Consider the following 22,824-nt stretch of genomic DNA (forward strand, 5'->3'; position numbering starts at 1 on the left):
ATAATTACTGACTTCACTGATGAATAAGTAATATCTCATTTTCCTTATCAAATACGCTGAAATAAGGTTACATTATTTAATCTTTTGTTCGAGATTAATTAACGTCCCGCAAATTATTTCATTAACAGAATTTTAATTAATGATTAATATTTTAACGTGGGAAACCGTAGCTTGTCAATGTACCGGAAAGTATACACACATTTTATTGAAGTTGCAAATTTGATTGATATTGCTTAATATAGTGAGATTTTTTTTTAATTATATCTACATATATAATTCAGATATATACATGTAACCATATTAATACTAATAGAAGGAAAGAATCAAGAAATTAGCAAAAACATCCGTACCTTTAAAGGGTAGGTAATAAATACAACGCTTTATCGGGCCTCTTTTCTCCCATCTATGTATTAATATTTTTAAAATAATTTCAAAAATAACCAGGGATTCCACTTTTGTAATATATAGATAGCAAGAAATAATAATAATAATAATATGATTGGACAATTCACACCAATTGACCTAGTCCCATGCTAAGCTGGTGAAGCTTGTGTTATGAGTACTAGGCAACGGATATACATACATATTATAGATAGATAGACATATAAATACATATTTAAACACCCAAGACCTGAGCACAACACCAAATGCTCATCACATCGATGTTTGTCTCAGCCGGGGATCGAACCCGGAACCCATGGATTCGCAGTCAGGGGTACTAACCACTACCACCAGGTCGCCACCTCCCTTCTCTCGCCGTTCAATCAATTGGTCCCTCCATGAGCCCAAGCAGAGGTCGGAATCTTGCAGGACGCTCTAGTGGTAGTCGTGGAAAAAATCTTCCACCGTTAAGGCCCCAAAGTGGTTAAATAATTAAACAACTTGTCTATTAATGTGAATACTGTATAAACACGTTTAAAAATCGATGATTTATTTCCACCCTTGAATTGAAATCTTGAGGGTGAGTGGAACGAGATTTTCTATTCTGTCTATGAATTGAACCCTCAATGCATAGAAATGCAATGTAAGTAATAATTTCAAGTTGCGATTCATAGAGAAAATATAAAAGAATCGCGAATTCTAACTTACCTTAGTAATTTTTTACATAAATTGGGAATTAATGATCATTTTTTATATGTAAGACCAATTCAGTAATACAATTCATTCGTCATATATTTACATTAAAGAAAATTAATTGTCTTTATTAAAGAGATATCACAATTACCAGCTTCGTGGCAATAGATGTCGGCAACATATTAATAGTAATTGGGAGTACTTCAATAATTATTACTAATATGTATGACTATCACTGATTAGTAATCAGTCTTACTAAATCTAGTAATACGGATGAAACGGGTAATGCGATAGATACATTTACATTTAAATAAATTAATTATCTTTATCTAAAGAGATTCTATCTATTACAAATACCAGTTTCGTGGCAATATATGTCGGCAACATGTTGATAGGATAAAATAAAAAATATTGTTGTAAAACACACAAACTCACTGCTGATAAATATTTTATACGTCGATTAAACGACAATACACAATTACATTTCCACGTAAAGTAAGTAATAAATCAGATTATGATTGAGACAAAGACAGCTTAATCTGAAAAACTGCTAACAAAACTTCAAGGTTAAAAACTAACTGCTGATAATAATTCACTTCCAACAAAAGCTATTATCTCCGATTAATCTTTCTAGATGGTTAGTATATATACTATATAGCCTACAATAAATGACTATATATTCTATATATATTATTCTATTATATATTTAATTTATTATAAGGTTCGAATATGAAACCGTAAGAAACAACCAACACATTGATTGTTAGGGATTAAAATACTCTAATGTAATAAAACTTGAAGCCAAATAAGTAATTTAAACTTAGAATATCTTTTAAATTCTTTTAACATAAGTGAGCAAGACGTTCCATTTCTTCCTAAAATCTGTAGCGCCCGGGATTTTAACGCGACGACGTGAATCGTTCTTAAATATTTTAAATGTTCCTGCAAAAGTTTCCGGAATCTCCGAGGGAATTATTAAACAGTTCCAAGTTCCACACACGGGGTAATTACGAATAAAACTCGGATCTGAGCGTTATGAAATTGATGAGATGTTCGAGTTTCCTCGCTATTTGCGTGGATACGTTTCAATCGTCGTATTTAACTATTACCTAGGTACATATGCTAATAATAATAAATAAAGCCCATTTATTTTTAATCATTACAATATACAGTTTAGATTTGTTATGTTTTTTTTAGAGCAGTGTTGGCCTAGTGGCTTCAGTCTCTTTAGGTCTGGGCCTCAGACTTCTGAATCTGTTTCATGATCATTTTTCATTCTAATAGGCAAGTAGGTGATCAGCCTCCTGTGCCTGACACACGCCGTCGACTTTTTCTGTCTAGGACATGTCGGTGTCCTCACGATGTTTTCCTTCACCTTTCGAGCAAATGTTAAATGCGCACATAGAAAGAAAGTCTATTGGTGCACAGCCGGTAATCGAACTTACGACCTCAGGGATGAGAGTCGCACGCTGAAGCCACTAGGCCAACACTGCTCAAGCCAACACTGCAAGATAATTTAATATCGACGCAAAGTATTCTTGGCAACCCTTTGGTACATTAAACACTACGAAACTATATAACGACTCTTGTATCTCATTTTAGTATTAGTATTTATAGCTATTTACAACGTAAAGACGACAAACAATTTAGCCCAAGTCAACATTTACAGACATTCAGCCATTAACGACAGTGTTCATACAAAGTTCTAACATCTTGGAATATTCCACAGTAATACCAGGAATATTAGTGGTCCGATTATTATCAGTACATTTAATCAAGATTCACCCGGGACCCAATTAAGATGCCATCTGCGACGCGGCTTATTGGCTAAATATTTGAAACGCTTGCTTATAATAATTGAATAGCTCGGTGTATATTATAAATTTATTAATTATTTTATCTAATAGGTATATAAAATTCTTGTGTCACAATGTTCGTTCCCATACTCCTCCGAAGCAGCTCGACCGATTCTTATGAAACTTTTTATACATATTCAGTAAGTCTGAAAATCGGCTACTATCTATCTTTCAAACCCCTAATAAGGTCCACCCAAAAGTTTTATTTTTTAGATTTTTGTTTTGTTTTTATTTGTCTAAGAATCAGCATACAAAAATACATACAATTTAATTTTCACCCCTCTACGATCAAACCCTATTTTTTATTATTGTAGATAGTTATTTTTATTGAACTAAAAAAATGTTTCCTAAAAATAATATACATGGCAAAACAAACGTTTGCCATGTATATTATTTACGGGTCCGGGGTCAGCTAGTTTAATTATAATAATCCCTTGACGTTACTATTGTATATTGTGGTATATTTAAGATTTACATAAAAAAAAATATTTTTACTTTGTGATTTTATAATAAATTCATTATGAGCATGAAATAAAAAGATGAATGATCTTTGAGAGAGACGGAACTAAAATAAGAAGTACTAACCATAGCTAATACTAGAATATTCTTAATAATATAGATTTGTCCGAGTGGCTTCAGTATCAGCATGCGACCGCATTACGATCCCGTGCACAAATGAACTTTCTCTTTATGTAGGTTACATGGATTACTCGCATGTAAGGTAAAGGAAAACCCAAATGCCTCGACGCAAAGTTGACGGCATGTGTCGGGCACAAAATCACCATCACACATCAATTAGAAAATACAAATGATCACGACATAGAAATATGATGCCCAAACCTAAAAGATTTTGCTCTTCTTAATAGTATTTGTTCAAATATCAGTACTAACTTACAAAAGAAAATAAACAACATAACAAGTCCAGTTAAAAATATGTAACTTTTAACAACACAAAACTGAAAATTGAGCTACTTTCCGACACGTCCGGCTGACATTTTTCTCTTTAAGGACTTCTTTGACCACCTCGTTACGACTAACAGCTGTCTGCTGCAGTTCGGAATAATAAACAGACAAATACAAAGAAACTTCAACTGGTTGTTTAGTAAAGGGAGATTTAGTATTGAGTGTTTTGAAGAAAATTCTAGAATTTTTGCATCGTTTTCATATCTGAATAATTGGCGTTATATGGTTTAATACGAAATGTATTTTTTACATAAAAACTTTAAACAAAAAATATTGTATTTTTTAGATTACTACAATTATGTATTTGGTTTTTCTATAGGTGTTTTACAACTTGACAATCTAGAAGCTGCGGCTAGCAACGCGGTTAATAAGACACGGACAAATGAATTTAAAAAAAAATAAAAACTCTATAGTACCAATAAATAAAGTTACAATTTTTAACGTTAGTATTGTTTAATTTACCTATATTTAAACCAAATCAATTACCTATATAATAATAGCAAAACATACGATTAACGACGATAACAATATTATAGTTGAACTATTTCTTGAATTTATGACCTATATAGAAAATGTACTAATTTAAAAACTTATAAACTTCTTTTGCCTTCTCTACAATTCTGCTTTCTATGTGTAATCAAAAATATGTACGGTGAGGAATTCGGGAGCGTTAGATCAAGATTTTAGACGATAGGTACTTGTACTTTAGTAAGTCCCACCAGACTACTAAATATTTGCGCAGAAGGATTGAAACAATCTCATTAAATTATTTAGGTGTTAAATTAAAAACACTGAAATAATAAATAATTTTCATCCCTTGATAAACATCACAGTTCCGTGAGCACTCGGAAGGTATTACATTCCAACAAAATGCGGGAAATAAAATAATTCACCGTAAAAATACCTTCCTTCCAACGAATACATTTGCATTAGCGTGGCGGCATGTCATATCCATCGCAATTTAGATGAGAGAAAAATGCGAAACACGCGTAACCCTCCCCTCGCAGGCTCCCTTTAGTTTCAAACTAGGCATATTTACAGAACATATTATATTTAATTCAAGAATTTACTTTGTTGGAAATTTTTGTTTTGTCTTAAATATTTTTTCCTCGTTCGCGCTACATACTTTCGTAAACACCGCTATTTTGGGAGTCGACTTTCAGAATATTTTAGTATCTAGCACAGAAGGTTAAGCAAGTGCTTCGCCATTAGAAGTCATTCATTTTACAGTTAATACAAACGTAGAAGTATTCCCTCGTTTTATATAACTCATACATATCCCATCCTCTGTAATTAATATTAATAGCCTCTACCTCCCGTTAACAATCAGCTTGCGACGCCTTTGTGGTCAAAAGTAATGTTGTAATAAAAAATAAAAATGTTTGCGTGTACTAGGTGTACACACGTAAGAAGTGAAACTTCTTTATGACCTTATTTTTTGAAAAATGATCTACTATATGCAACTTAACGAAATTGGTTAAATAAAGTTTAACAAAAGGCTTTTATTATCGTAGACATGAATACAAATACAATTATTTCATTTTACCTTATTACTACTAAGATCATTACAGAATTTCATTAATTGTAATATAATTATTACTATCATTGTTATCGTTATTATATATTATAATTAATAGTTATACAAAATATAATAGTAAATATAAAATATAATTTAGTTAAATAACTATTTCTTTAAGCACAGTAAATTTTGATACACTGCCTAGCATACAATTTACAAATTAATTGCTGCAAATTGCGATTAGCAAATTTCAAGTCGAAAATGTAATCCGTTGTCAAACTTCAAAGTCAAAAACATACTATATGTCATATTTTAACGCCGATAAAGAAGTTTGACTTCAAAAAGCAACATGGCGCGTAACGGAAAAATGTGACGCATAACGCAAAAATGTTACACTAAATTTTTTTCCAACCCCGATAAAGAAGTTTCACTTCAAAAACGTGTGGCACTCGGGGACTGCCGCGGTAAAGCTATTGCATAGCATTTTTTATCAACTGATGCAATTATAAATATTTATTTATGCAGTATTTTTTTTCTTTGATATTATTTCAATCTACCACTCTACCAGACTCAGACTAAAACGCCTATAAAGTCTGTCTCACTCTAACGCGTACTGGCTGCACCGGCCGCGCTTACACTACGTCACCGATCTCGTCAGAGATCTGAATGCGCAGTATGCGTTCTGTCCCACTCTAACGCGTATTTGCCCCACCTATATTAGGTCATCGTGTGTTAGGTTTTTTTCGTTACGGAATTTCTTGATTCGGTCGTCGCGCTCAAAGCCCGCGATAAAATCTATGCAATAGATTAAAAATAAGTTAGCAAAAACCTTTAGTGTAATTAAATAAATTCACAACCCGTTGACCTTTATTGTTTATTTTTTTACATCATTAAAATCCCTATAAAGTATGTAAGCCAATTAGGCAAAATAACCGTAACTCAAACCGATCTAAAATAATGTTTTTAAACAAAAACTAGTCATTGTAACCTGTATAAAATATGCGTATATATCGTTAGTCTTACCGCTTCAGTGTGGATAGGATGGACCGCAAATAGCAAGGCTGCCAGTGCTGCGAAGGGCCGTTGAAGTCGCGCTATTAGTACGCCGGTTCTAGCCACCAGCGCACAGCAAGCGGCGTGTAGAATGACGTTGAACAGGTGCCACCACCATGCAGACACGCCGCATAGCGCATAATTCACTCTGAAAAAGAAATTAACAATAACATACGACAACATAGACACAAATGTTTTATTTGAATGTGTTATCTTAACGTTGTACCATTGACTTATCTACAAATGTCATATTTTTCATGTCATTAACAAAATCATAAAATATTTAAAATCGCTCGTGTCATAAATTTGTTAATAAATTATTAATTTATCAAAAAAGCCGTAATTACAATATTTTTACACCAAACAAAATAGTAAATTAATCGACACGACGCGACGATGACGTAACGTAAATTATGTCTTCGCTGGTCTAATCCTAATACTGTTTTGGAGTTTAATCTCGTCGGGCACTGTTTTCGATCGAAAGACACAATATTTGTATATTTTCCTGAAATTGACGCAATAATGCTACTATTTTAACATTACGTATCATGTTATGTTATCATGTTAAGGGATAGCTTTAGAGCAAATGTAGTGCTTACAAAAAAATATTTACCTATGCAAGCCAGCAAGAGAATCCTATAGGGATGCCATTGAACACACGCAAATGCGTCGTAAATCAAGTCTTTGTATAATATAATATCAAATTTGCCCGAACCATAAAGTTGCATCTAATTTTGAATTTAGACATTATTTGGAATACATATCAACAGATTTTCCGCGGTTGTAATATATGTATGTATTTAAAATATTAGAACTACACGCGATCAGTCATCACTATTCAAATTTAACAAATCTTTGAATGTTAATTAACGCACAAAAATTTGACGTTTGTTGGTGCGACGCCATCTTGAATAGAGAAGCGTTTTGGCGGGATTTTCAAATTGTAAATGTTTAATTATTTTTTGAAGCCTAAACAAAATTAAAAATATATAAAAACTTATAGGTTCCATTGTCACTAATAAATCTTGAATGGTATTAAAATCTGGTGAAACAGATATATTCGTATAAGTGATTAGGATGATTTCCGTTTTTGTCAGGAAAAACGTAACGAATATGACTAATCCTCTACATATCTCTTTTCACCACAGAGTAATTCTTAATATATTTAACATTTATTAAACATATTAACATTTTTACAGAATGAATACCATAGTTTAAAAAAATGGCTAATTTCGTTTTTATGAGGTTAGTGTAACGGAGTCTTTTAAAACTTTTAGAGTTGATTATAGCGTAAATTTTACAACAAATAACTCTTCATATTTATATTATAACTATTGACGTATACTTTTAAATTTAGTAAATTTTAGTTTGTGACACGAAGTAATAATATTAACAACGGTCATCATGAAATAGTTAAAACTTATAAAAACTCAATATCAATTTAGGTTCACTTAAATACAATGTTTTCGAGCTCCTTAAGGCACTTATCGTAGTTGTATTTTTTCCGTTGAAACGTCTCATGCTATAAATAAGAGCGCGATAAACAGTCAGACACTTGAGGTATTCCCGTCCTACATACGAACGCTTAAGGCGTCTAAATGTGCCATTGTCTCATGTAATAGTTCTGCGGTTGCAACGAAATGAGAATTTTTGAGACGGAATTCGTAGCGGCGTAATTGTCCTAAATCTCGCGCAAAATGTTTGCGAGCTCCTTTTGAAGAATACCCACACTCGACCTATATTTACTTGTAATTACTTGGAAAGCATTTAAAAATAAATTTTTGATGCGTTTTATGACTTTTATCATAGTTTTGGGTAATTAAAATACGTCATGAATTTTCCATTTGCATTTTTATAAGTACTATATGTATATTATATAAACTGTTGATGTATGTAGACTTCATTTTTAATATTTTTGTTATGTTATCTGTGAAAGTTTTATAGATATATATAATGATATATACAGTGTAAACTCTTTATAGCGAATTTCAAGGGACCGAGCCTTTTTTTTCGCCATAGAGAAATTTCGTTATTCGGGCAGAAAAAAAAATACAAATTTAACCAATTACCTGCAATAATTTCTAATTTGATTACTATTAATAGGGAAATTATTCTAAACACATATCAAATATAACGCTATTCTTTTACTGGCCATCTTGATAGTTTCAAAGTTTGTTTACAACTGATAATACACGATAGGTGACGGTGGTGCGTTTAGTAACTGAGACAAAAATTTCATGTTTTGCGTTGTTTTTACAATATAAAGAGGTTTTCGTTACAACGAATTACGTTATAAAGTGTTTAGTTTGTATATAATTAAAATTGTCTATGTGTTTATTTATAAATAAACCCAAATGTTATAAACGCGACGTTACAATACTCCAAAGTGGAAATTATTTATTCATCGTAATACAATATGTAATCCGAGTGTTTAAGACAGACATTTAGACGCACGGCCGCAGGCGAGACATGCCTCGACTCTGACAGTAAGGTTGCAAAATAAAAGATGATACACGTTTGAGAAGTTCACAAGGAGAAATTTGGTTATCAAAACGCTAGCACAGGAACAAAGCGTTTGTAGAGTTGAGACGTACTTGTATTTATTAATATTTGCCACAGATTTAATAAGTAAATAAATTTATATGTAAATACTAGAGTTGCCTAAACATGTGACACGAACGTAACAAAATTAAAATCTCAAACGTATGAAATATTATTAATATCTGAAACCTGTTCAAGGAATTAATGTTTAATGTAAATTTCCTAGAATATATATATATTCTTAATTAATTATATAATTGTCCAGCGTTTACTACTAACTGCAGTACAGTGTTGGACTAGTGGCTTCAGCTTGCGACTCTCATCCCTGACGGCGTAGGTTCGATCCCAGGCTGTGCACCAATGGACTTTCTTTCTATGTTAGCATTTAACATTCACTCGAACGGTGAAGGAAAATATCGTGACGAAACCGGCTTGTCTTGGACAAAAAGTCAGGCACTGGAGGCTGATCACTTATTATTATTAGATTGAAAAATGATGATGAAACAGTTTCAGAAATCTGAGGCCCAGACCTAAAGAGGTTGTAGCGCCACTGATATTTTTTTTACTACTAACTACTAATTATATTGCAACTTCTAGATTTGATGATTCCATTTATAACCCTTTGAGTACGATTATTAACTCGAAATCTAACGTGTACGTCATATGAAGCTATGAAATATAGATTTTTCACCGCAATATATCAAAGTCAAAGTGCCTTCACAAGACACTTTACAGCAAGATAAGGCGTACGGGTGAGATAAGCTCGAGTTAATCAAAACCGCATTGGAGGCACCTCATCTGCTTATAAATTCCGCGCGAGACAGGTTAATACATCAAGATGTGCGCTTGATTGAGCAACTGCTAACCGAGCTGCTGTCAGATATTCCTATCATTCATATTTTTTTCATGGTCAAAGTCAAAATCATTTAATCATATAGGTAACACATTGCACACTTATAATGCGAAATGCTTCTAATTTTACATTTACGTTCTCAAATCAAGGTTGTAAAACGGAAAGAAGAACTGGCAATAAACTCTCCGGCCTCCGCCACTCTTTTTAATCGCCAAGTTTTTTGTTTAACACAACGTTTGTTGTGTTAAACAAAAAACTGCAACCAGTATACCATGTTCCACATGTCATCTTAAGTAGTAAAATAAATTAAAAACAAAGATTTGTACTCTATCCTCCTTTTCCTTTATCCTCTCATGCTTGAGAAACACTATGTTTTGTTGATTGTCTGCTTTCTTTGTACTTAGAGGGATATGTGCGACGGCGAAGGTCAAAGTTGTGATACCAAGGACCAGAGCCCAGAAGCAGTCTGTTGAATAGATCCCCGTTAACAAAGACGTTGTAGTTACTGAATGCTGTCTCCGACACTTTATGCTTCCATAGAGAGTTCACAGTACCAATATTGCGTATATTATATTTCATTTTGTTTTCGACATTATCGTGTTATTTTAGTACCTACTGTTAGGACAGTGTATATATTTTTGTGAATAAATAAATGAGTAAAATATCACTAGATGACATTTATAATGTTCGTGACTGTCTTAAATACCCACTTATTTCTAAACTGTTTGATGTTCTTTGTTGTATTAACAGGGATTCCATACTTGTTATAAATTAAAGAAGTCATGTATCACGTAAGTATCTGAACTTATTCATAATAGGTTCTATGGGCAGAGCGCTCAGTGCGCCGAGAATAGAGATTAACATATATCTTATAAAGTTGATACGTGGAAAGGAAACCAATCCGGTACTGCTCCAGTGCCTAGTCCTCAGGTTTACGTTAGGACGCGACTTCAACCACCTTTATTCGTACCGTAAACTAAAACTAATCTTTTGAAAAGGGCACATGACACAATGCATTGAAATAATTAATGAACTTCATAGATTAACAGTCAAGTCAGTTTTTTAATCGTCCGTCGAGTCAACTGACAAAAGGTTTGCTTTATGTCAGTTCCTAGTGGTAGAAATTTGATATTTTGTAATTTATGTTTTAATCTTTGAAATAACGTGCTGTTATTTCTACATGTATTATTAATATTTAGTTGCCGCATTGGGGTGACCCGTAATGGTAGCTACAGTTATCAAATAAAGAAAACATAACTTAATTGGAGTTGAATGACACGTATTATTGATATACGGCAGCCATTACACCGGCGTAGTGTTGGTATAGACAACAGCCATAGATAATAGTGACACAGATTATCGTTGCCTTTTATATACACTCCTAGAATTTAAGATTTTATAATTACATCGTTTAATTCATTAAGGCTCATGTAAGTTATGAATAATACGATAAGTGGAGAAGTTAAGGAAAGCATCTAATACAATCCATTTCTTACTTATAAGAAACAAAAGGTTTAGGTTACACGGATTACGCCTTATAAAGGAAAATAATAAAACTTTTTATTTATGTTAGCAATATATATTTCATAGAAACATCCTTACTGTTACTCTTATACCAAAAATTGGAATAAAAACCGCGTCGGCTGTTTGTTGTATCTAATCAAAGAGACCGAAGCCCATGTCGTCATCCTCAGATTCTTCCTTCTTCGCCTCTTTCTCTTCTTTCTTAAAAGTCACATGAGAAGATCTTAATTAATTACACCGAAAAGCGGAGTATTTAATAGACTCCGCGACAAGACTCAATTCTGATCTTTCTACAACTTAAATACTTATTATAAAAAAATAAATCTTCGTAAAAAAAGATTTTGGTATTTGTTATAAAACGTATTTCTAATCGGTGTATAACCAAATTATTTTAAAGCGGTAAAGAAATAAATTCATTCCAAGTAGATTTCCGAGAATCGATACTCTGAGTGAATTTAAATGAGTAAAAGGGAAAAATCTGACAATAATATTTGTTCAAGAGAAAAATTGTGAAGTTGAAGGCGAGTTGAGAGTTCTTAGGGACTAGTTTTTATTCTATAATGATGAAAGACGAGAAAAGAATTTCATGTTCACCTGTTGATTTTCAAGAAATTTTCCCATTTTAATGTAGGTAACTTAAAGTGCGGTTAAAGGTAGTAATTTATTTTAATAACAATTAAAGGCTTTCTTAATATTTGTTTTTCTTTGTGTTACTACATTTTATTTGTTTCGCTTTACCATTAATGAAGATAATCTGTGTTGGGGTCAACTTATAAAGTCCGTGCAAAAAATAGAATTATAATTTAATCTTATACAGACATTAAAAATACGATTTTTTTTTGTTTTTGGCATCTATTTTTTCTTACACGTGAATTCGGTAAATTACTCGCAAACGTAAAACTCTAACTCAAACTCAAACTCAAAATATCTTTACTCAAGTAGGTAACTAAGTACACTTTTGAATAGTCAAGTTAAATTAATCGTAAATTTACATTTACTACCAGTTCGCAAGTCAAGGGCGTAGAGCGGGTAAGAAGAACTGGCAAGAAACTTTCCGCCACTCTTTTTAATCGCCAAGTATTGTCATACAAATTGTTTGAACTGGAGCAATTCAATCCCAAGGATTAGGATCATTTAAGTAGTCCTCAAATTTATAAAAAGCTTTGTTGATTAATTTTCGTTTAACGAGGACTTTGAATTTATTTAGTGATAATTCTCTAATTGCGCTTGGGAGTTTGTTGTAAAAACGAATACAATTTCCATATAAGGAGTGATTTATTTTTTGGAGCCTGGTTGGTCGTACCCTCAAATTAGTTCTATTTCGCGTATTATACTGGTGAAAGTCACCATTTGTTTTAAAATCGTTTATATTTTTTGGACATACAACAAGGCTTCAAGAATATATTGACCAGATAGTGTCATAATATTTAATTCCTTAAACTTATTCCGTACCGACTCCCTCGGAGAAACACAACAAATACCCCGAACAGCCCGCTTCTGCAGCACAAATATGGATTGAACCTCTGCAGCAGCACCCCACAATAAAATGCCGTACGACATAACGCTATGAAAGTAGCTATGATACACAATTTTAGCCGTGTCCTCATCAGTAAACTGTCGGATTTTCTTTACTGCATATGCTGCAGAGCTCAGCCTATTCGAAAGAGTCTCTATGTGTGGGCCCCATTGGAGTTTACTATCTATTGTTATGCCTAGAAAAACAGTTTTGTCAACAAAGTTTAGTTCACTGTCCTTAATTTTCAGGTTACCAATATCTCGCTTTACGCTAGTAGTTGTAAATCTAATACATTTTGTTTTATTCTCATTAAGCAATAAGTTATTTACATTAAACCAGTTAACTATACGAGAGATAGAATTGTTTACATCGTCCAATAATACGTTATTCCTATTCACTTTAAATAGAAGTGAAGTGTCATCAGCAAACAATACCATCTCATGAACTTCGTTGACAAAGAATGGGAGGTCATTTATGTAAATCAGAAATAAGAAAGGCCCGAGAATCGATCCTTGGGGGACGCCCATTGATACCTGCGAACCCGGAGAGGTGACTCCATTGACATGAACTCTTTGGATCCTTCCCTTTAAATATGAATTCATCAGGCTGGAAGCTTTGCCATCAACGCCATAGTGTTGAAGCTTTCCAACGAGTATATCCGGATGAACACAGTCAAAGGCCTTTGACAGGTCACAAAAGACGCCGACTCCATCATATGATTCTTCCCAGGCGTTAAATATGTCCGAAATCAACTTCACACCGGCATCGATTGTGGAGCGACCCTTAGTGAAACCATACTGTTTATTATGTAAGAGTTTATTTTTATTAAAATGTAAAGAAAGCTGGTCTAGCATTATCTTTTCAAAAACTTTGCTCAACGCAGGGAGCACGGAAACAGGTCTGAAGTTTGACGGATCAGACTCACTACCTGCCTTGAACAACGGTGTAATCTTACTTAATTTCATTTCGTCCGGAAAGACTCCACAATCGATACAGCTGTTAAAAATTATAGACAATTCAGAGCTTATTACATTAATAACGGAATTTAAAATGACTGTTGACATACCCCATATATCTTTACTTTTTTTTTAATTAATAAGCTTAAAAGTTTTAACGATGTCATTACAAGTTATGTGTTTAAACTGAAATTTAATATTACATTCAGGTACACATTTTTCTAGCAATGAGATCGCAGCAGCAGGTGAAGAATCCAGGGACTTGGTCGTATTTAGTGGTACATTTGTAAAGAACTCTTCAAAAGAAGAAGCTACCTCTGGGTCAGATTTTATTAACTTCCCTTTAACTTTTAACATATAATCAGTTCGTTTGTCAGACGTTTTACCTGATTCTTCATTTATTATTTTCCAGGTAGCTTTTACTTTATCCGTGCTATTTTTTATTTTTGAACTTAAATATTGAGACTTTGCAGTTTTGCAATCTTTTTTGAAATTATTTGAATACAACCTAACATATTCCCTAAATTCCACACTAGTGTTATATTGCATTTCGTCATAGATTTCATATAATTTTAACCTTTTCCTGTGTAACTCCTCATTTGCCCAGTCACAGAAACTTGTTTTCTCAGAGACCAATAAAGTCTTTTGAGTAAATACTTTCTTGAATTCATCAATAAATGATCCAAAAAAAGTATTGTATAAATTATTAGGGTATGAGTTGCCACACAGAAATGGCATTCTATAGACCAATGCTTCTCTAAATCTGTCCAAACGGTCATTTGTAATAGGAGTTATCACAATTTTCTTCTTTTTACATGTTTTTTGTTTCCTTAATTGGAATTCAAACCATTGACCAGTGTGATCAGATTTAAATCTATTGAAAATACAAACATTCAAAGGGGCTATGTCACTATATATGTTATCTATACAAGTTGCGGTGCTAGCTGTTATTCTTGTGGGTGAATGAAATTGATTTATTAAATTGTATGAACGAAAAAGACTAAGTATGCGTACACTTGAATTAGAATGACAAAGTAAATTGACATTAAAGTCCCCACACACAATTAGCCCTTTATTACACTTTACTAATTTACACAATATCTCCTCTAATACATTTTCAACATTATTATAGACAGCTGATGGAGGACAATATAGACATACAACAATGAATTGCTCCAGTTCCACACAGGAGATTTCAATAGTTAGTAAAAGATAAAATATTAAAAATGATTTCATATTTTGTAAGTTGTTGGAATTATTGTGGACAGGAGGACATTATAGCCTGTGTAAACGGTGCGTTAGTACATTCAAGTGCACTTGCTAGTAACTGCCATGGCCCAATGTCCGACATGATCGGAGTATCGTCGTCAGAATATTGCCAATAATATTCCGCTTACCTACAACATTATTCCAGCAACAAGAAACCTGAATTTTGTCCTCCGAAGACAGCGCTTGAATCTTTTTTAGGTTCATGCGTAGCTGAAGTTAACAATGGCGAGCCATGGAAAGCAATGACTGCCTTCTATGAAAAAGTTTTAAAGGTAAAGGAGGAGGCGATGAGGGCCCGAAAACAATTGAACAAGTTTACGCAACTTGCAAGACGATAAGAACTCGCTGGTACCCAGCTCAATCCTAAAGCAACGACTACGACATCGTGGGGTTTTTAGAGGGTAGGGTCTCAAATAACTCACGGCACATGCAATCGCACCATGAAGGATATAGATTAACAGCATTTCCCCAAAAATATACGTCTAACGCACTTCAATTTTTTAAAAAAATATATATAATATTAATACTCACATAAAAAATTATCTGGCGGCAACATGGTAATAATAATATCGAGTGTTGAGGAAGTCAACTTAAATTTTTCTTATAAAATCATCAACAATTAGGGACAGTTATATAAACGCATATAATATTAAGTCTCGCATAAAAAATTCTCTGGCGGCAACATGGCAATAATATCGAAATACCGTTTGCGATCACACTCTTGACGTAAGAAATATTTCTCATAAAGAGAACAATGAAATAAATTCCAGCTGGAATATATTACAGTAGCAAATTTTCATAGCCAACAAAACAAAGGTGAATGAAATTGAAGGAATAAAGTTAATAAAATTTTATTATACGCAGGGAATCCTCAATTCGTGAGACGGCACGTCAGGTCCAAAATATCTGTGTTGTTATTTTAAGTTTATTTCAACGTTACATTGCTTTGATGGGACAATTTACTGTTTATCTTTCGCTAGAATTAATATAAAAACTGTAATCTTCTAATGGCTTAGTAGAGACATAGGCAATAGAGAAAAAGGCTAAACACAAGTAGTGCTTCAACCTATTCGATTTGGGTATAAGAAGATATAAGATTGTATCATTTTTGAAGTTATACTTCTTTAGGCGCGTTATGAAAAATTTATGAGAGTGAAATTTTACAATGCGCGCGCACCTGTGACACAAAATTAGGAGTGTGATTATAGCGTGCGCGAGCGAGATAGGAATAAGACAATCTACAAGTAAAAAGAAATAGAATATGCGTGAAGTTCGTATGCCAAGAATTTTGAATGACCATAATGACATTTGTCATTTACCTTTTAAACAAATAAAGGAGTTTTAATTATTTTTTCAAAGAAATTTAGCAATGCTTTTTGAATTATAATCAGAAGTGATTTAAATTGAATATTTAAACCAATTAATATTTGTGAAAAAACTGTGCTCATCAACCTTCCTAAGTGCTTCAATACAATTGAGGTTAACTATCCGTATGTATTATTATTATCGAGTATTGTTTTGATTACAAAAATGACCACATTGTTTAATCAAAACATGTAATTTTTCTGATTTAATCTAGCAAATATAAGGACAAGAGACAAAAAACAATTGATGAATCAGTGTAAGTGCACTAAATTGAATACAAAAAAAGAGTTGTCATCTTAACGCTGTGAAACATCAAAAACTGGAGGTGGAACAAAGCCAAACTATTTTTAATAATGCTAAAGAAGTATAACTTCTTACGCGCGTACATAAGTACACGCACCCTTTTTTTTAAGCTATCGCATAGCTTCTATCGCGGGCCTCGAGCGTGGAGAACGAATTCAGAAATTCCGTAAAGAAAAAACCTTACGCGTTAGAGCTGGACAGAACGCATACTGCGTATTCACATCTCTCTGACGAGATCGGTGCAGCCAGTGCGCGTTAGAGTGAGACAGACTATATAGGCGAGTTAGTCTGAGTCTAGTAGAGTGGTAGATTCAATTAATTTATCAAATAAAAAACTTGAATTAATATCAAAGAAAAAAAATACTGCATAAATAAATAATTATAATTGCATAAGTTGAAAAAAAAAATGCAATAGATTTAGCGCGGCAGTCCCCGAGTGCCACACGTTTTTTTTAATAGGAGGCAAACGGGCAGGAGGCTCACCTGATGTTAAGTGATACCGCCGCCCATGGACACTCACATTGCTAGAAGGCTCTACGCTCTTTTCTTGAAGGACTCTAAGTCGAATTGGTTCGGAATTACTTCAGTGGGCTGCTGATTCGTGATTATTTATTTTTCTAGACAAGAAGTGATCAGCCTTACGTATGCCTGACACACTCACTTTTTGGATCAAAGGCATGACAGTTTCCTAACAATGCTTTCCTTCGCTGTACGAGCGAGTGTTTAATCTGCACATATTAGTAAGTCCATTGTTACTGCCGGGAATCGAACCTACGACTTCGGATGAGAGTTACTAACAAAAAACATCCTAATACTACTTACTATTTAGGTTTATTACAAAATATAGCTAACAACAATGCAACGGGAAACCCCTGCTCAATATCTTTCCCTAGTAGTCAGTAATCATGAACAAGATACTGACGGCCAACCTCCAGTAATTTTTTTATTTTTTTTTATTTAAATATATTTATTCACAAAAAAAAGTTACTAGTTTAGTTAATAATATTGTAATGTTTGGAAATTCACCACACACCCAAATTATGAAGTGATCACTACAATGATTAAGCAATATACTACAGGTTTCTATGATTTAGTTACGTTATTATTAAAGTTCTCAATATAAAACATTTATATATTTAAAAAAAAAAACAAAAAGAGGACCGTTATAAAAAGGAGAAAATTCAGAGGGATGGAAACGCCTGTAGGAAACCTTCACCCTACAATGAGGGCTACATGCGAGGAAAGCATAATTATTAAACATGACATGACTAACATTTTAATAGAATTCCTGAATTGGGACTTTATTCGTAAAAAATACTACACTTACAAATGAAAGAACTATAATAAAAATATGTTTAATATGGAACATAAGATACAGGTATCACTTATTCCACGTCATTAAATACCAATCTGTAGGCATTCCTACTCATCGGCAAAGAAGACAAAGGGCGTAGGCCGGCGTAAAAAAAAATATCGTGACGATAAAAAATAATTATAATGCTTGAAATAAAAGAAGACCCTGTTTTGTTTTTTTACTTTTACATGGACGTTGAAGTAACTATTTTTACTTTCGCTATCTATTGTCTATTATTTGTAAGACGAAAGAGAAACAATGTCCGCCGAAAGTTAGTTAATTGCCGAGGTTCTCCGTTAGGCAGGGACGGTACAGCATGAGATCATCGATCTTAATATCTCGAGATGTAATTAAAACTTTGCTTGCTCATTTAAGTTGCTTAAATTAACTTTACAAACTACTGTACTTAGAAAATTCGCACTGCAGTTTTGTTTATATTAGTCTTTGGGACAAAACTTAATTTGGATACGCAAAGCTTTCTTCCTTTTTTAATCTTTAAAAAACAGGACAATATTCAAAGTTTAACATATATTGTGTTTTGTGTACGTTACTCCGTGTTGACATTGATAATGTTAATTCTTAAGGTATGTAATTATTCACCTCAGGGACTAAAAAATTTTATATAAATCAGTAGTGCTACAACCTTTTTAAGGTCTGGGCCTCAGATTTCTGTATATGTTGCATGGTCATTTGTAAATCTACAAGTAGGTGATCAGCCTCCTGTGCCTGACACACGCCGTCGAATTTTTGGGTCTAAGGCAAGCCGGTTTCCTCACGATGTTGTCCTTCACCGTTCGAGCGAATGTTGTGAAAGACGAAAAGTCCATTGGTGCACAGCCGGAGATCGAACGTACGACCTCAGGGATGAGAGTCGCACGCTGAAGCCACAAAACCAACACTGCTCAGGGACTAAGGTGTTTGTTAAATTTATAAATAATCATTGTCAGAAGTAGATATATAACACACAGATTTTTCAAACAATTTTTCATGTAGTATATATAGATTCAAATAGTCTTGCAAAAAAGCCCACGCGCAGATTATTATTACACATAATTCGATTTTATGAATTACGTGGCAAAGTAGAATAAAAAATAATTTGTCGAGATTCATTATTAAGAAACAAATTCAAACGTAAAAGTACAGACTGTCACATAAAAGAAAACAGGAATTTCCTTCCATTCATTAAGTTCAAACGATCGCGCTGTATTATTTCTTTTTAACTCTCAGTCCATATAATTTGCTCAAACAAAGGCCGCCTGATTTGTTAACGGCTGAATTTTAGACACACTTTCCCTCAACAATGTATGAAAACGACTCGAGCTTGAATTATTTCGAATAATTTTGTTATTCTTTTGTTGTTGTTGTATAGGAATAAAACTTTTTAAATTCTAATTATATAAGTATAAAACAATTATATAGTTTATTTCATGCTTTAACCTTTGGTTTTGGCCTCAGATTTCTGTATCTGTTTCTTGATCTTTTTTTATAGGAAATTAGATAAATCTTTAAATGCCTATCACTGCTGTTTTAAAAGAGTACCGAGAGTTTTTTATGCCGGCTTTTTCTCTCGGCCTACACCCTCTGTCTTCTTTGCCGATGAGTAGGGATGCCTTCAAATTTAATGACGTGGAATAAGTGATACATGTATCTTATGTTCCATAATAAACATATTTTTTATATTTTATTTTACTGGTCTTTAATTTTTGTTCACGATGTTACCCATCCAGCCAGCCAACACTGCCCTCTCGAATTTATTAAGTACAGATTATGAAGCATTGATTACAGGTTCCAAGAAACATTAGTTAGAACTAAAGTTTATACTAATATTGTTTGTTTAGCCACTTCCTTGTGTCTTTATTCTTCTGTATAACATTATTGTTTCGCTTATGAGCTCATCCAAAACACAAATGCCACTTTGAACGAAAAAAAAATTGTTTGTTTAAACAAAATGATAGAGCACATCAATTGATTGTTTTCTCAATTGGACTTCAATCTAATATGTTTTGTGTTATAGATAGCAGTGTGTAGTGACCTATCAATATGTTCTGAAATCTGCACTTAAAAGTTTACGTTAATTATATAATAAAATATAATGAAAAAAAAATACTGGTATTATTGTGAAAAAGCGTGGGGCGCTCTGTGCCATATTTTTCGTCTATCGAGCAACCAGCGCTTTTTCAGAATAATACCAGTATTTTTTGTTCATTACCATTTTCAGCCTAAATTAGGAATTATTTTTCACTTTTTAGTTTGATGTGCTTTAAAAGCGTGTGTTCTAGTTTTTTTAACTATTATTTATTTTTTATTTTTTTATTGTTAACGGATTATTGCATTGTCATCGATCTTTGACAGGTGCGCAAAGTTTGAATTAAATCTGTTCGTTAAAAGTGGTCATACATACATACATACATACAAACATACATACATACTTACATACAGGTGAAGCTAATATAAAGCGTGTAAAAAAGTGGTTATGTAAACAAAACTTAGTAGTAGTAAATTAAAAAGTTTAATTACAATGTTCAGGTAATTGCGCTTCGTAGAATAACCTAAGATAAAAACACTGGTTGTTCATTGTTTAAAAAAGATAAAAGTTCTTGCGCGTTAATTCTCGAGAGAAGAATAAAAAATGCCCGATAGATCAATTAAAGTTGGATGGGAAGGGTTAATTCCTTTGGTATCTCTTTGAGAATTAATTTAACTTACCAAAAGCAACAAACTTATGCTTAGATTGAATTTTAGCGAGGTTAATCAATTCCTGTAATTTATTTATAAGAGTTGGGTAGCTCACCTGATATTATGACTCATGGTCATGTTTCAGCGGATTGAAAAGTGGGGTTATTAAGAAGTTCGAAAGAATCATGTACTAAATAATATAATATATCCCGATTTGGCATCCACATAAATTAATATAGACATACATATAGGTTAATGAATTCTCAATCACTTAGGGGGCGTCCATGAATTACGTGAGGTGTTTTTTTAAATTTTCTGTATGTCCCTCCCCCCCTGGTGAGATATCGTGAGATTTTATTCAACCCCCTCCCCCAACCCCCAATCTCACGTGAGATTTTTCAAAACGAGCTCGAAGAGCTCAAAAGCATAAAGAAGCTATCTCTTTGAGCTCGGAGAACTCAAAATAACACAGAATACGTACTTTTGAGCTCGAAGAGCTCAGGTAAGGCTGGTTGAGGATGCTCCCGTTTGGTTGAAAGAACCATAACTATCCTTCCTCCACACTTGTTAAAATCCATTACCTCAATTATTAACACTAAAAGTATAAATGTGAATCAAAGAAATAAAATTAAGTTAATTTTGTTTTCGAAACACGGAAATTAGCCCAAAACAGCTCGATTATTAAAGGACATAGGGACATTAATAGCTCGGGTCTAATTTAATCAGAGGTCGGGTCTCATGAAAATTAATGCGTCTCGCAAATACTCGTTTAACCCAATAGGAACGAGATTATTTTCTCAACAATTAGTGTGACGGCTCCTTTTTATTTTCGTATACCTTAATGAAGGAAAATGTCCACAAATTAAATCTGGCAAATACGACGTGTGAAGGCTTTTGAGGTTTTAGATGTAAGCTATTGTCGTTTTTTAAAACGATCGCTTTTGTATTATTTCTGATAAATACATTTTTGGAGATCTAATTAAAAAAAAATTGATATATTATTTATTAGTAATACTTTAGCCTCAAACGAAGACCATTTTTCTTATATATATAGATATATTATGCTTATTATGTATATTACAATCTTTTTAGGTTTTGCGGAATTGTTTTATGTCGTCCCTTTTAATAATTAAAAATCAATTATTGTAACTATCAACTAAAGCTTCAGTACATCCATCAGTCAATACTGTTTTGAAAACGATAAATCAAACACCAAACCAAACAAGACATTGCTCATACAATTTGGACAAAGTTCGATTGAGAAGGAAATCTAGTAGATAAACAATATATGAGCGTCTGATAGCGTGTTCCAAGCATCTACTTATATTAAACAATTTCCTCTTAGAAAAGTCTCGTGATGTATGACTTTATTATACGGCTTGCATATTACGTTACAATGATGTAGTGCTTATGTGCAGTAATAGAGAATGTTAAGGTGAAATTTAAATTGAGAAACGTTCAAGTTTTAATAAATCTTGGTATGTTTAATAAAGAGTAAGGATGCAGTTTCTTTACGATCGCCGTCAGTAGTGGAGTCTTAACAGAATTTAGTTTATACATTATTTATTAACATACGGTTTAAGAGATGTATAAAAGAGAAACGTCGTGGTTAAAAATAACTTTTTTTATATCTAATATATAAAATTCTCGTGTCACAGTTTTCGTTGCCATACTCCTCCGAAACGGCTTGACCGATTTTGATGAAATTTTTTGTGCTTATCCGGTATCTATGAGAATCGGCCAACATCTATTTTTCATCCCCCTAAATGTTAGGGGTAGTCCACCCCTAAATTTTTATTTTTATTTTTTAGACAAAATTTTTGATTTCTATTTTTTTATGATACAACATTAAAAAATACATACAATCCTCGATTTTCACCCTTCTACGATCAACGCCTATTTTTTATTATAAATGATATACATGGCAAAACGACGTTTGCCAGGTCAGCTAGTACTTTTATGTAATTATAGTTTGACAGTAATCTTTAAAAGTAAATTGTTG

At 33.0% G+C, this 22,824-nt stretch overlaps 1 protein-coding gene across 1 annotated transcript in view; it reads right to left on the reverse strand.

The window, feature by feature from the left end:
* LOC125059022 (protein O-mannosyl-transferase TMTC1-like) overlaps positions 1-22,824 on the reverse strand; it is a 137,229-nt gene that overhangs the window by 45,005 nt on the left and 69,400 nt on the right. The window contains exon 3 of the mRNA XM_047663169.1: positions 6,436-6,613. Within this exon, the coding sequence (XP_047519125.1) occupies positions 6,436-6,613 (178 nt within the window). The remainder of the gene's footprint in view (positions 1-6,435; positions 6,614-22,824) is intronic.

Source organism: Pieris napi, chromosome 19 (assembly GCF_905475465.1).
Source record: "Pieris napi chromosome 19, ilPieNapi1.2, whole genome shotgun sequence".
Lineage (NCBI taxonomy): Eukaryota > Metazoa > Arthropoda > Insecta > Lepidoptera > Pieridae > Pieris > Pieris napi.